The 15275-nt window shown below is 43.7% G+C and overlaps 1 protein-coding gene across 9 annotated transcripts in view; it reads left to right on the forward strand.

Annotated features, from left to right (window-relative positions):
• Window positions 1-2013: 2013 nt before the first annotated feature.
• Window positions 2014-15275, forward strand: part of SYT16 (synaptotagmin 16) — a 240768-nt gene continuing 227506 nt past the window's right edge. For 2 of the 9 annotated variants that reach the window (XM_025442793.3, XM_035719800.2), the window contains exons 1-3: window positions 2477-2537; window positions 3286-3373; window positions 5215-5318. In XM_025442793.3, coding sequence (XP_025298578.1) covers window positions 3366-3373; window positions 5215-5318 — 112 coding nt within the window. In that variant the 5' untranslated portion in view covers window positions 2477-2537; window positions 3286-3365. Of the gene's footprint in view, window positions 2148-2430; window positions 2538-3285; window positions 3374-5214; window positions 5319-15275 lie in introns of those variants that run through there. The other 7 variants (XM_049113235.1, XM_035719796.2, XM_049113234.1 and 4 more) reach the window with 6 other exon arrangements.

Genomic DNA, 15275 nt, shown 5'->3' on the forward strand with positions numbered 1-15275 from the left:
TTAAATGTCTTATTTGTTGGCAAACCATGCTGATGCTGTCCAGCTCTTTCCTCCAGCCTGGATGCATCCCCCAGAAAAGCGGGGGGGGGGGGGGGGGGAGGGCAAGAAAATGGAATTACCCAAGAAAAACCTGAATCAATGGAGTTTACCCTGAGCTAATTAAAAATCAAGCTCCCTAGCCTCAGGTGGAATGGGGCCCCCGGCCAGAAGGTCAACTTAGTTATAGAAAAGCAAACATTTTTTCTCTTTTACATACTAGAACATGTGGACAGAAATAATTCTTCCTGTTGAAAAGTCCTCTACCTTAAAAAAGAAAAACAAAAACCAGTCTTACCTCAACCCTCCCCTCCCCTAAAGCTCTCCATCCCCTTTCATTCCCTGCACTGCTAACGTTTGGGAGAGAATTGTCTATACCTGGGGCCTCCACTTCTTTGGCATCCATGTACTTCTCAACCCCTTCTCATCCCTCATCTGGCTCCAGGCTAATATACTTGCTATCAAACAGATCAGTTATTCAGAAAGCATTTACTGAATTTATACTTGGAGTTATCACTTTTCAAATGCTTTCTGACTTAGAAAAGTAAGTACAATTAATGAATAAAGAGCCTCATGAATGTTCTACTGACCCTTCAAATGAGTTCAAACCCAACTCATTATCTTCCCATCACAGCAGCTTAACCTACTGGTTTGTGGGTTTCGAACAGGTTCCAAACTCCGGGGGCAATCTTTACATTTTTTCCTTTTTTCTTTGTAAATTTTTAAATTTATTTATGATAGTCACACACACACACACACACACAGAGGCAGAGACATAGGCAGAGGGAGAAGCAGGCTCCATGCACCGGGAGCCCAACTTGGGATTTGATCCCTGGTCTCCAGGATCGCGCCCTGGGCCAAAGGCAGGCGCCAAACCGCTGTGCCACCCAGGGATCCCTTTTTTCTTTTTTCTTTTTCCGCATCTGATCCATTTCAAGTCTTTTTGCTTTGGGGACCCACCACAGAGGGTTGCTCTGAAGACCAATGAGCCAGATCTTGGTGCTTGTTAAATACAAGTATGCCTCAGAATCACCTGTGTTAAACACACAGGGATTAAAAGCAAACAAAAAAACTGATGCCCGTGGGTCCCACTCAGGTTGTCCTGGCTTTGGATGTAGAACCTGATCAGATTATCAACCTGTGTTATTCCCTGCTCTTCCCAGTCAGATGGGAGCTACCTCTTAACCCCGCTGTCTTCTTGGTGTCTAGCCTGGGGCTGGGAAGATCCCTGTCGGGATCCCTATGAGGTGGGTTGAATGTGGATCCTCAAATGCATCAAATAGATAATATTTGGAAGGAGTAACTAGGCTGCCTTGTGCTTTAGAACGTATGTTTGAGCTATTTGGTTCTTTATGTAAAGGATCTGGGGTTCTCACGTACCACCGCCGATATACCAAGTCCATCAGAAATCAGTCTGTGGGGCAGCCCCGGTGGCTCAGCGGTTTAGCGCCGCCTTCGGCCCAGGGTGTGATCCGGGACACCTGGGATCCAGTCCCACGCTGGGCTCCCCGCATGGAGCCTGCTTCTCCCTGTGTCTCTGTCTCTCTGTCTCTGTATCTCTCATTAATAAATAAATAAAATCTTAAAAAAAAAAAAAAAAGAAATCAGTGTGTGAACTTCGAGCTAGACACGTGTCGCAGAAGGCTGTGACTCCGAGCCCTCCGGCCATGGTCTATGAAGCCACAAAGCCGCCTGCCTCACTCATTCGGGCTGATGCAGTTCCCCGGGCGTCCGGCGTCCATCCTTCGCTGGCGGGGCTGTGGTTTGGGCCGTGGTCACCTGTCACTCGGTTGCTCGTCCAGTCGGCCCGCAGTCAGCTGGCCGTGTAGTCGGTCCCTCATGTGCTCACGCCCCTGCAGGCCTCGGGTCATACAGCCGTCCGTCCGCCCAGGCGACGGGTAGCTGTCGAGAGCCCGCCATGTGCCGGGTGGGGACACAGGCCCCTGGGACCTGCGGGCCGGCGGGCGCTGAGCGGGTGTCCCGGCAGGTCGCTGCCTCCCGCTCTCAGCCCCCTTTCCACGCTCGGCTCTTTCCAGCCGGGGCTGAGCGTGGGTCCCAGGCCGCAGGGTTGGGCAGGAAGCCTGGGCACAGAGGAGGTGGAACCGGTGAAGGTGACGCGACGCCGAGAACGGGAACGTCCCGGGGGAACGCGGCGGGAGCGGAAGGCAGCGCGGCGGGCAGACCCCGGCGCGGCCGGGGCGCCCGCATCGTCCGGGGGGCGGGAGCGAGGCCGGGGCCGCGAGGGGCCGCGGGGGGCTGCGGCCGGGCGGGGGGCGGCCGCGGGGCGGGCTCTCGGGGCCGGGCTCTCGGGGCAGGGCCGACCCGGCGGCGGGGCGGGGGCGCGGGGCGGCGCGGCGGGAGCGCGCGGCGGGAGGGGCGGTGCGCGGCGCGGCTCCGGAGCGCGCGGGGCCTGGCGAGGAGCGCGCCCGGCCGGCTCGGTGCCGCCACCCCAGCCGCGGGCGGCCGCCCGGCAGCCCCTCGCCGGACCATGGCGACTGGCAGTAAGTGCGCTCGGGCCGCCGAGGCCCCGGGGGGAGGCCGCGGGGCCCAAGGGGGGTCTCCTCCTGCTGACGCCTGCCTTTGTGCCAGGCTCGCGGGAGCAGCGGTGGGATCCCCGTCGCCCCCGGGGGAGCGCCTGCGCCCCGGTGCCCGTCGCACCCCGTGCCGCCCGGCGGGACCGAGGGGCGCAGGTGCCCCTGGCGGCTGGCCCGGGAGGGCTGTGGCCGGGGCCGGGCGCCGCCGCGGAGGGGACACAGCGATGCCGCGGGGCCTGCCAGCGAGCCCCGGGGGCAGTGCCCCAGGCGCCAGACCCAGGCTTTGGGGAGCCCTGGCACCGAGGCGCCGGCGGCTCAAGGCTCGCCTCGAGTTCGGGTGACCCGCCGCGTGCCTCCTGAGGATGCGGGGGCCTGCCCGGTCGGCCGCCCGGTGGCCCCCGCTGGGCCGTGTCCCCAGCGGGCAGCCGAGGGCCGGCCAGAGCCGGCGTCTGGTCACCGCGCACGGGGCGAGGGGGCGAGGCTGGCGCGCGCACATAGGTCACAACTACTGAATGGAAGTGGGGAAGGCGCTGAGCTGGCCTCCCTTGAGCATCCTGGCACCACCGCTCTCTTGGCTCGGTGCTTTCGGAAATGCAAGCACGTCTATGAAAGCTGGTTAAGTAAGAAGTACTGGAAGCTCGATACTTATTAATAGGGTCTCAGAGGGAGCTCAGAGCAGAGCCACAGCCACTCCTGCCCTATCCTTACCTTGCAGAGGTGCCGCGTCCAGAGCCCTCGCCACACACACACCTGGCGCATGTGAAGGAATCCGGGAATGAATGAACAAACGAATGCATGTCTTGGTGAGAGAGGAGCTTTGGTTGGCATTTTTGAGGGGTGAGATGGGACAAATATGGGAAGATGGGGGTTCACATGTCTGCCATAATGATTATTTTTCTTTTAAACAAGCTATTATCCCAGCCAAGAACACACAGTTTGGTATAGTGTGGAGAGCATGGGTTTGGGTAGCCAAACAGATCTGTATTTTAAACTTCTGAAGTTCACTAGTAGCGGGGCCACCTCCGATGTCCTTGGTTTATCTTTAAAGTCAGGACAAAGCTGACGTATCTTTTGCACAGTGATGGGCACAGAGCTGGCCCTCAGTAAAGGGTGGTTGCTCACCCTCTTTACCATCATTTTATATGTGTGGAGACACCAACGTGCTCTCCCCTTTTTTAAATGGAAAAAATGTAGATCATGTTTTGATAATCAGCTAATCTGGCCAAGCCTCCTTTTTTCTTTCCTCATTTATAAAAGGGTGATCTGGCTAACTTTTCTTAAGGGGGGGAGGCTAGGAAAAGAAATTATGGATTTAGGCTTTTGTTACCAAAGTAAGACCCAACAAAGAGGAGGATCGTTACATATGGCCTTATTCTTGTGTTTCTTAAAGAAAACAAAACCGGAGGAGCGTGAAGTATCTATAGGCATTTGCATCACACAAATGCAGTAGGACAGTGTTATTCATTTTCTATATTTTGGGCAAAGATGATACATTTGGTATTCTAGAAAAAAATTGGTCATATTCTGTCCCAATGTATTTAGATAAATGTTTCTTCTACTTCCTTACATGGTATACTTAACTCTACTGAAGAACCAAACTTTATTCCATTTATTTTGTTTGTGGAAAAAATTATAAGATTCAATCAGATTATCTCATGAGCTGGTTTTTTGGCATGGTCTAAAATCTGTTTGTTCTCAGCTGGGATGAAGCTGGAAATCTGAAAAGTTTCCAGAGTGTAGAGGATAATTAGTTTGTCTTTGTTCTTCTTCAGAAGTAATGTGAGAGACTTCCTACGTGTTTCTACTATGGAAATGAAGAGAAGGGTGGTATTTTCAGCCACTGTCTTGAAAAATGCTCCCTAAATCTTGACCATGTTTACAGCTTCAAGTCCCAGAGTCCTCTTATAGTTATCATAAAGTTGGTTCTGAAACTAGAGCCCAGGGCTTTTCCCGGACACAGAGTTCTCAGCTTAGCTGCATATTATAATTACCTCAAGAGCTTTTTTTTTTTTTTTAAAAAAAATACTCTGGTATCTCTCTAATAGTTTTTTAAAGATTTTATTTATTTATTTGACAGAGAGAGAGTGACAGCACACAAGCAGGGGGAGTGGCAGGCAGAAGGAGAAGGAGAAGCAGGCTCCCAATTGAGCAAGAAGCCTGGCTCTATCCTAGGACCCAGGGATTGTGACCTGAGCAGAAAGCAGATGCTTAACTAACTGAGCCACCCAGGCATCCATCTATCTGTCTGTCTGTCTATCTATCTATCTATCTATCTATCTATCTATCTATCATCATCTATCTTTTAATGTAGTAAGTTTCAGACTTAAATGTGTATCTAATGACCTGAGAGCTTGTTAAAAGATTGCTGGGCCCCACCCCAGAGTTTCTGATACAGGAACTTTGGCTGCTGCCTGAGAATTTACATTTTTAACAAGTTCCAGATGGTGTTGAAGCTACTGTGCTTCCCATCCTTCTCACCACCTCTGCAGGTGAGAGGCAGGTGGGCGCACAGAATGACAGTCACTTCTTCAGGAATCCTGTCCTTTTGCTGTGCGCTTAGTACATGGCCTCATGAAGATATCACACCTGGGCACAGTGCTGCCGTGGGGCTCTAGCTGACTGCTCTCCCCGTTTTCTCCCCCAGGAAATTTCCGCTTGAGAGAAATATTGGTTCTAAAGCCAGGCAAAATCTGAATGCTCTACTCCAGTCATTTCTGGAAGGAATCCAGAAGTACCTTTATGAATGTGGTATGTAAATGGATATAAAATACAGAGATACTTTAAAAATATTTGCCTGGCAGCTTACAACCTTGACAAAAAATAATGTAACAAATAGAAGAAAAATATCTTATGCCTAAGAGCCCATTCCCAAGGAGGAATGGAGAAGCTGAGGACCTCAGCTTGTTTTTCAGTGAGTTATCATGACATGATAAGGAACTTTCGATCCTCCAACTAAATTCCTCTTGGGCTATTCATATTTTTATTTGGATAATTGAGGTTATAAGACCTCTAAAAGATTGAAAAATTTGGAAGAATTGTAATAGGAAAAAAAGACTAGTAGGGAAAAACTGCTGTTAGCCCAGTATATTATATAAAGTGGTGGTACTCAGGTATTTGAACTATGTGTCGTGATTGCCCCAGTAACAAGTGTTCCAGATAATCTTGGGTTTCCAAATCACAGTGAAGTATTTTTTCTTTTTCTTCCATTTATGTCATTTGTTTTATTACTAATATTTCTCCTTATGAAGTCCTTATTATTGAAGTCACTGTAGTCTGTTTATGAGAATAGTTTCTCAGAAGGGAGACAGAACATGAAAGACTCCTAACTCTGGGAAACAAACTAGGGGTGGTGGAAGGGGAGGTGGGTGGGGGGTGGGGGGTGACTGGGTGGCGGGCACTGAGGTGGGCACTTGACGGGATGAGCACTGGGTGTTATTCTGTATGTTGACAAATTGAACACCAATAAAAAATAAATTTATTAAAAAAAAAAAAGAATAGTTTCCCAGGAATAGGTAGGCCTGTTTGGGCAATGTTGGAAATATGTAATTGTATTATACCCCAGAAATCTCAGGCAAGTCTCAAGTGGATGGGTCTTTGTGGCTGTGTTGACAAACATTTGGCTTCATAAGGGGAACATCTGGTCCCCATCTGGTTGCTCCTGGTTTACTGGTTGATCTTGTGTCATTTTGGCTTGGTCCATTCACAAGCTACCCCACAGGCCACCTCTGCTAGTGGCCATTCCCTCCTTTCTGCTTTTGGTCAGTAACCTGGAATTTCTTTTCCTCATCCTATCTGCCCCCATCAGCAATTTCTACCCTGTGCTTAGTGCTCAGGATAGAAGGAAGAGAGAGCAGCGAAAGGAAAAATCAAATGCAGGTCCTTAGCAGGTGAAGATGGGAACTTCTGCCAGAAAGGTGCTGTTCAGGATTTAAAAGAAAATTGCTTGACTTTGAGTGAAAATGGACCCGTTCTTGAGTAAATTTCTTTCCAATTCTAATAATTATTAAAAAGCTTACAAATAGTGCCAATTAAAAAATATAGACCAACTAAGACTTGGAAAATTGCTACTTTGTAACTATCATAGTAACAATTGATTCATGCAAAAATCATCCGTGGATGCTAAACTATTGTGTGAAAACTTGAAGACCAGAATATTTACATTCCTGGAGAATTTTCCCACAGATGACTTGTAGTAATTGCAAAGGGGAATATGTTAATTTTACAGTAGAGAAACATGGGTGTATACTCCATTGTACAAATAATCAAAGTTAATATCACCTGTAATGGGGCAAATGGATATCCTGTGCTTCCTGGTATGAGACAGTGGAAGGACACAATGCCAGTTGTGCCAAAAATGTATAATCTGTTTCTAATCAAGAGGAAATCTCAGACAAATGCAAATCAAGAGACATTCCACAGAAGTCTATGGCATGAGAAAGGGCTGAGGCACTATTCGAGATTGAGGGAGACCAGAGACAAGGAAACACAGTGGATGATTTTGGGTCAGACCCTAAATTGGGGAAAAAAATGCTCTAAAGGACAATGGTGTTTGGTGGTAATTGGTGAAATTTGAATATAGATTATATGTTGGATAATAACCTTGTGTCAAAATTAAATTCTTTAAATATAATATTTTTATTGTAGTTTGGGAGAGAATATATTCTTAAGGGAAGCAAGTATTTACAGCTAAGGGGACATGATGTCTGGAACCAAATATCATGGTTTAGGAGGAAATAAGTACATAAGTGTGCATTTATATGTATATGTGTGTTATACAAGGAAGAAAGAAAGAAAATGTGGCGACATTTTAACATTTGGGGAATCTAGGAATTATTTGAACTATTCTTGCAACTCTTCTGTTAAGAAAGAAAGAAAGAAAGAAAGAAAGAAACAAACAAACAAACAAACAAACCCAACAATTTAGAAATGACAATGGTGGGATGACAGTCTGTAGTTCTAAGTAATGTGGTCTAATATATTAAGTTTATGTTCTGAGAAAAAATCTTGTTGAAAGACCCTTAATTCTGGACTCCTAATTTTGGTCTGAGATCATAACACTAATAAAGCTGTTAATCACAGAAAACCTCATACATAAAAAGGAAGAGAGAAGAGTACAATAAACCTCCACGTACTCAGTATTTTGCCAACCTTATTGCATCTATCTCTCCACTATGTTTTTGAGAGAAGGTATTCTGCAAGCAAATTCCAGATATCATGTCGCTTTAACCACTGATGCCTCAGTGGGCCTCTGTGCACACTTTTTCCCTCCCAGAACGCCCATGCTGCTAGTGTACTTAGGAAAAGGAACACTTCCAAAATAAGAGATGATAGCATTTAGATATTGTTAGATTGGTTAGAATAGTAACCCTAGTGCTGAGGACATATCGATTTGACATACAAGGGTTGTACGCTTGTTTTAAGTTTGAAAAGCTGACTAAGCCTAGTAATTATAAATAGTTTAGAAAAAAGAATCTGAGAAGCTGCTTGTTCTTGTTCTGTTTTCCAAACTCCTCCTCCTGTTTTCAACCAAGAATTAAATACTTGAAGAAAACATAAAGATGTGTATGGAGACAGTATTCTGGATTGATTTACCTATTTGCTGTTACCCTATTGAAAGATTCTGAAAGTCAGAATGACTAACTTCATGCTGAATGAGTAGAATTCCATTGCTTTAATTTCAGCATGGCATCTTTGATTTGGTAAGCCCAGAGAAGCCTTTTCTTGCTGAGCTGACTTTCCAGTGTTTTGTATAGAAATGGGCCAGATCTCTTGGGAAGAATAAGCCTTTTCCTGCATATGGTAAATTTGGATGACATTTGTTCTTTTAGGTCACTAGAATATCATTTAGTTATTAGCTATTATTTAACATAATAGATTGATAAAAAGATGCCCACTATGCCTTTTAACAATGATTATGTATGTAAAATGATGGTAAAATCTTTGACAGCTCTTTTTACTAAATTAAGGAGGTATCTGAAGCACAAATAAAATTCTTATACACAACTATTATACTTCCCTTAACAGATTATACACATATGATTTTAGGTTGTTTAAATGTATGCATAGATACCATCCCTTTATGATAGATTTTCTTATTGAAAATAAGAGTATGAGATCCTTGAGAGTTCTAATTTTAGGAATGCAGTGTCACATTTTATAGTTTGATTTGCAATGAAACAAAGATTAAGAAACATAAAATGATTTTATCCACCCTCTGTGAAAATTCCCCTGGCTTACATACTTGCATATTTATAGACTCCTTTAATCTATTACCAATGAAACTTAGATTTTCCACTGACTTAGCTCAATAGACAATTGAAAAGGCTGATGAACTCTGTGATAGTGGAAGAAAGTATAAGCTTAGCTTCAGAAGTGCCTGAGCTCTGAACATTGGACCTAACACTCACTGCCTGGGTAACCACGGGTAAATTGTTTAACTTCCCAGAGCTATCTTATTCCACTCTGAGAAGTTGTAAAAATTAAATAAGATGGTGCACATAGTAGGCATTAAAAATGTCTCCTCACCCTCTACAAGATCCAGCCTGTAGTGTATGTATAGTTCATGTTGCAGAGATAATCTGTCCTTTAGAAATGGAGTCCTAGTCATTGATTCCACTTTTCTTTGTGAAGAATATAAAATGAATACCAAATTATCTGTTTAGAAATATAGGACTCTACAGAAGTGAATCTAGGAGAAATCACCCTAAGGTAGACAACTCAGATTTAAAATAGATGTATTAAATCATGACGTTTTCCTTCCCAACTCTTATCAGTTTTGCACAAGTATACTTGCAGCATGTACCATGAACATGTGGGTTTGCGGTGCATGTGAACACATGTAATTTTTAATAATCTAGGACAATTTTAGTGATGGGCTCTTAGAGGCACTGCAACAGCTATTTATGTCTTTTACGGAAGATCCAAAAGGGCTATGGGATCCTCTATGCTAACTTGCTCCTAGTGATATCTTTGGACTTTGTAGTTTTGCCCCTCACTTGGGCATGACTGATGGGTGGTTGTAGTACTGGATGGATGTTATTTTAGGGGGTCTCCCTGGAGTTTGATACCCTCCTGGTTCTGAAGTCTTATAAAAGCCTGACCAGTGATGTTGATAAACCTGAAGAAATTTCTGGTCGGCCCATTATCAAGCTTTACAAAGGCGTTGTCTTCTAATAATGTCCATGATGACCTCATCTGCCTGATGTCCCTGCTGATCCTGTTCTTGGCAATCCAGGTTCTGACTGAGAGTAACCTTTCTCCATCTCATACTCCCACTGCCCATCTTGATATTTCCTGTTTCTCTTGCATTTCAGCCCATGCTCTAACTCTCCTTATCTGCCAATCTGTTTTTTCTTCACTTTCATTATTCCTTTGAACTGTGGTTGAACCACACTGATTCTGTCAACTTCAGGTTTGTAGAGTCCCCAGCAGCTAGGCTGCTTTCAACCAGCCCTCCCCTGCTTCTCCATAATTAGAAAGTAGAGGATAGATAGCTCTTCATCCCTCAGACTCTTACCATCCTGTCCTTAGGCTTTTTAGAGGCACATTATAATGTTCCTCTTGACTGGTCCATCAGCATAAAATCAATTGTTAGATGTTAGTGGTGGTAATTATAATTTTTCTTTGTGCTCCCCCTGTATTTGTCCCCCCCACCCCGTATTTGTTATCTTTTGCTGTGCAACAAATTACCACAAACTTAGTGCCTTAAAACAACACATCTGTCTCCTAGCTCTGTTAAGTCATGAGTCTGGATGGAACTTCTGGGTATTGGGAGTTTGCAAAGCTGCAATTAAGGTGTCAGTCAGGTCTGGGTTCTCATCTGAAGGCCTGAGACTTGACTGGGGAAGGATCTACTTCCAGGCTTATGCTGGCATATTATCAGCGTATCACTTGTTGGCTGGGTTCAGACCCTGGCAGTCTCGTGGACTGAAGATCTCCATTTCTTGTTGGCTGGAGTTCCCTCTCAGGTCCTTAATACATGAATCTCTTCAGTATATCCACTTACTTCATCACAGCTAGCAAGAAACGAAGTCTCCTAGCAAGATAGGTATTAAAATCCTAAGTGATAGAATCACAGAAGTGACATCTCATCACCGTTGATGTATTTTATTGTTTAGAAGCAAATTAGAGATTCTGCTGAACTCAAAGAGAAGAGATTACACAAGGGTGTGAGTATCAGAAGATGAGGGCAGTTGGAGACCATCTTTGAGTCTGTCAGCCATACTCCCTGTAAAACTTTTAGCATCTACTTCAACTAGCTTTTTGTTTGGAGTATCACATTCCTCTTTAAAACTCTAGATAACACTGAGGCGGTAAAGCCTGAAATGATAACTGCCTTGCTCAGAAAAGAAATCATTCTCTTTCCTCCTACCAGAGAGCTGTTGTGCTGTAGGAATGATGGTGGGGCAGGGAAGGAGAGGTTTTGGTCTTGGAGCTGTTATTGGGAAAGACATGTCTGAATGAGGTGCTGCTGAGGGGGATTTCAAGTAAACAAGCCTATATGCTTTGTGAATTACTTTTATGAAAACCATTAAAATTTTTTGAAAATTTAAAAATTTTTAATTTTTTAAGAATTTAAATTAAAAATTTAAAACTTTTTAAAAATTAAAAACCAGTAGGTGGCCCAGTGGTTGAGTGTCTGGTTTTAGCTCAGGTTGTGATCCTGGGGTCCTGGGATTGAGTCCTGCATCAGGCTCCCTGCCCGAGCCTACTTCTCCTTCTGCCTGTGTCTCTGCCTCTCTCTCTCTCTGTCTCTCATGGATAAATAAATAAAATCTTAAAAAAAAAAAGAATTTTTAAAAATTGAAACACTCAAAGTTCTCATTTTTGGAAAAGTTAAAAGATGGACTCAGGACAAAGCTATGAAATTAGGGCTAAAAGTCAGTGAAGGTCCCAGAATAAGAAAAATAAGGGGAATGAGAACTCCATCAAAGAGAAGCTGTTTTCTTATGGGGGCAAATGGATTTTATTAAGGTGCCTTGTCAGTGTGTGAAGCATTGTAAGGGGGTAAGAGACTACTTAAGCTTTTAAGTTTCTATTTGTGATTTTATTCATCTCAAACTATTGTTTTTGACTTATTGAGAGGATGACGGATGCCTGGAAACTGGAGAATTCTTGACTACTGATAATATTTTTCTGTGTAACAAATTGCATGCTGAATTCTTGCTTTAAAATTGACTCAGAGTTTAGAATATGAAACTACTCAAAGAGGTTTTCTTCAATGGTAAATGTTGATTTTTACTGCATGTCCTTTTCTTGAGATTTTGAACATCTTGATTTTTTTTTGGTTGCTACTTAACACCCAAAAGCTATTCTACAGTAAAAGAGATGTAATCACAGCCGTTAGCTACTCATAATTAAGGTAAGACTATCTTAGTTTTAATAAATTGATTTGGATCCTAGAGACAAACATGTACATTTTTATCTGACATAAATCAGCCCATATAAAATTATTAGAAGGTAGGAACCTGAAATTATTTTTGTAAAAGGGATTCTCTCTCCCATTGTGGCCAAATCACATGCTGTTTTCTCTTTGAAGTCTTTCTAAACTCTCCAATAGGTACAAATGTCCAACAGATTCTCAACAGAATCCATTGCTCATTTTATCTATACTTCCTAAGTTTTTTTCTTTCTTTTTTCGTTTTTTCCCTTTCTCTAGTCTGTATGTTCTTTAAGGAAAGATCTACTTTTAGGTTTATTTCCTCAATTTTTGTCAATCTATTGAATAAGCTTGGTGCTTTGCAAGGAGTAACCACACACATGGTTGCCACATTTGGTCTGTTTCTCCACTATGAGACTCTTCTTTGGATGCCCCTCTTTATTCCAACGTTCTCAAAGTGTGGACCTAGCAACCCTGCATGGTGGAGGTCTCTAAGACTTTAGAGGGCCAGTAAGGTCAAAACTGCTTTCATAATATTTCCAATATTGTCTTTGTCTATTCATTTTCCTTTATCTTGACTGTTATCATAATTGGCAGATGGGGGTGGGGGGGGCACCTGGATGGCTCGGTTGGTTATGCGTCTGCCTTCGGCTCAGGTCATGATCCTGGGGACCTGGGATGGAGCCCCGCAACAGTCTCCTTGCTTAGCAGGGAGCCTGCTTCTCCCTCTCCCTCTGCCCCTTCCTCTGCTTGTGTTCTCTTTCTTTCTCAAATAAATAAATTAAAAAAAAAAAAGATTCGGTAGATGGTACATAAGGAACGATGACATCCTCACCCCTACTAGAATGTTGTGCCTGTGTATTCTTTCAATGTAGTTCAGTTTTCAAAACTTTCCTGTGTTAAGATTGATTTTATGCATGGACCATTTTATAAGTTTATCCAGTTCCCTCTTCTCTGTAGTCTTTACCACCACCCCCTACCTCCAGCTAAGATGAGGCAGCTGCTCTGTTGTCCTCCACGTGGTCCAGTGTGGTGGTTGATAGTACTTTCCTTCATAGTCTGTAGCCTTGGTGGTCACTGTGGCAGTGCAGAGAGGAATGAGCACTGTCTCTTTCCTGATTTCATCTTAGTGCAGGGCAGGGATGGTCAACGAGACTCCACCTTGCCCCATGGGTGGCACACCCTGGGCAGAGGAGGCTTGCTTCCTCTGCTTTGTTAGTGTAGGGCGGGGATGGTCAGCAGGGCTCCTTCCCTCAGGCACAGTGCCTGGTGGAGAGGCACAGGGATGTGGCTTTTTCATGGTGTTTGCTTAGAGTGGGCTAGGTATATTAAAAGATATTCTATCCTTTAGAGCTGTCCTCTTCCAAGACCTTTGGCTAGAGAGGAGAGACCTCAGTTGGGGATGAATTGCCCTTTGGGTGACATTTGACAGTGTCTGAAGACATTTTTTGCTATTAGAAGTGGGAAGTTGTTACTGGCATCTAGTGGGTAGGGATTAGAGATGTTGCTAAATATGCTACAGTACACAAAATAGTCCTGCCCTTACCCTGAACAACAACAATAAAATTATCTCGTCTGAAATATCAATAATGTCAAGGTTGAGAACCCCTGAGCTACAGAGAGTGGACTCTTCTTGGAGCTATTTATTTTTTAACATTTATTTCATCTTGTCCAAAAGTGGAGATCCCCTCAACATTTTTTAAAAAGATTTTATTTATTTATTCATGAGAAACACAGAGAGAGGCAGAGACACAGGCAGAGGGAGAAGCAGGCTCCCTGTGGGGACCCTGATGCGGGACTCAATCCCAGGGCCCTGGGATCACGACCTGAGCCAAAAGCAGATGCTCAACCACTGAGCCACCCACATGCCCAACTCCACTCAACATTTTAATATATTATTTTTCAGTCCTTTGGCATCTATCATTGATGAGAAATGTGATTTATAATTTAGTTTTAGATACATTATCTTTCCCTTTTGGTTGATTTTAATTTTTTTCTTTTATTTTCAATTTCAATTTCAGTCCATGAATGGGAGTATATTTTTTTCAAAGAATTTTTTTAGGTTCACAACAAAATTGAGAGGTAGAGGACTTCCCATATACTTCCTGTCCCAACTTATACATAATCTCCCCTAGTATCAACATTACTTAATAGAATGGTGCTTTCTTTTTCTTTTCTTCCTCTCTCTCTCTCTCTCTTTTCTTTCTTTCTAAGGATGAACCTTCATAGATACATCATAATCACTCAAAGTCCATAGTTTACATTAGAGTTCACTATTGGTGTTGTGTGTTCTGTGTGTTTGGACCAATGTAGAATGACAGGCACCCAGAGCATTTTTACTCCCCAGATTCACTGTGCTCTCCCTGGATATCCTCACCATCCCCACCACATCAACCACTGATTTTTTTATAGTTTGGTCTCTTCCAGAATGTCATATAGTTGGAATTGTACAGTTGGTAGCCGTTTCAAATTGGCTTCTTTCACTTAGAAATACATATTTAAGTTTCCTGCATGTCTTTTCATGGCCTGATAGCTCATTTCTTGTTAGTGCTGAACATTATCCCATTGTCTGGATGCAACACATTTGATTTACCCATTCACATACTGGACAATTTGGTTGCTTCCAAGTTCTGGCGGTTATGATTAAAGCTGCTATAAACATTTTTGTGTGGACATAAGTTTTCAACTTATCTGAATAAATATCAAGAAGTGCGATTGCTGGATTGTGTTATAAGAGTGTATTTAGTTTTGGGCGCCTGCGTGGCTCAGTTGGTTAAGCATCTGCCATTTGGCTCAGGTCATGATCCCAGGATCCTGGGATCAAGCCACTTAGTGGGGAGTCTGGTTGTCTCCCTCTCTCCCTGCCCCTGCTCAGGCTCTCTCTCTCTCCCCTCTGTCTCAAATAAATAAAATCTTGAAAAAAAAAAAAAAAAAGCCCAGTAGAATTGCTGAGGCTCTGGATTTGATCCTTTCTTTCTTTCTTTCTTTCTTTCTTTCTTTCTTTCTTTCTTTCTTTCTTTCTTTCTTTCTTTCTTCTCTCTTTCAGGTATTTTTTTTAAATTTTTATTTACTTATGATAGTCACACAGAGAGAGAGAGAGAGAGAGGCAGAGACATAGGCAGAGGGAGAAGCAGGCTCCATGCACCGGGAGCCCGATGTGGGATTCGATTCCGGGTCTCCAGGATCGCGCCCTGGGCCAAAGGCAGGCGCCAAACCGCTATGCCACCCAGGGATCCCTCTTTTTTCTTTCTTTCTTTCTTTCTTTCTTTCTTTCTTTCTTTCTTTCTTTCTTTCTTTCTTCTTTCTTTCTTTCTTCTTTCTTTTTC

This window comes from Canis lupus, chromosome 8, assembly GCF_003254725.2.
Source record: "Canis lupus dingo isolate Sandy chromosome 8, ASM325472v2, whole genome shotgun sequence".
NCBI classification, from domain to species: domain Eukaryota; kingdom Metazoa; phylum Chordata; class Mammalia; order Carnivora; family Canidae; genus Canis; species Canis lupus.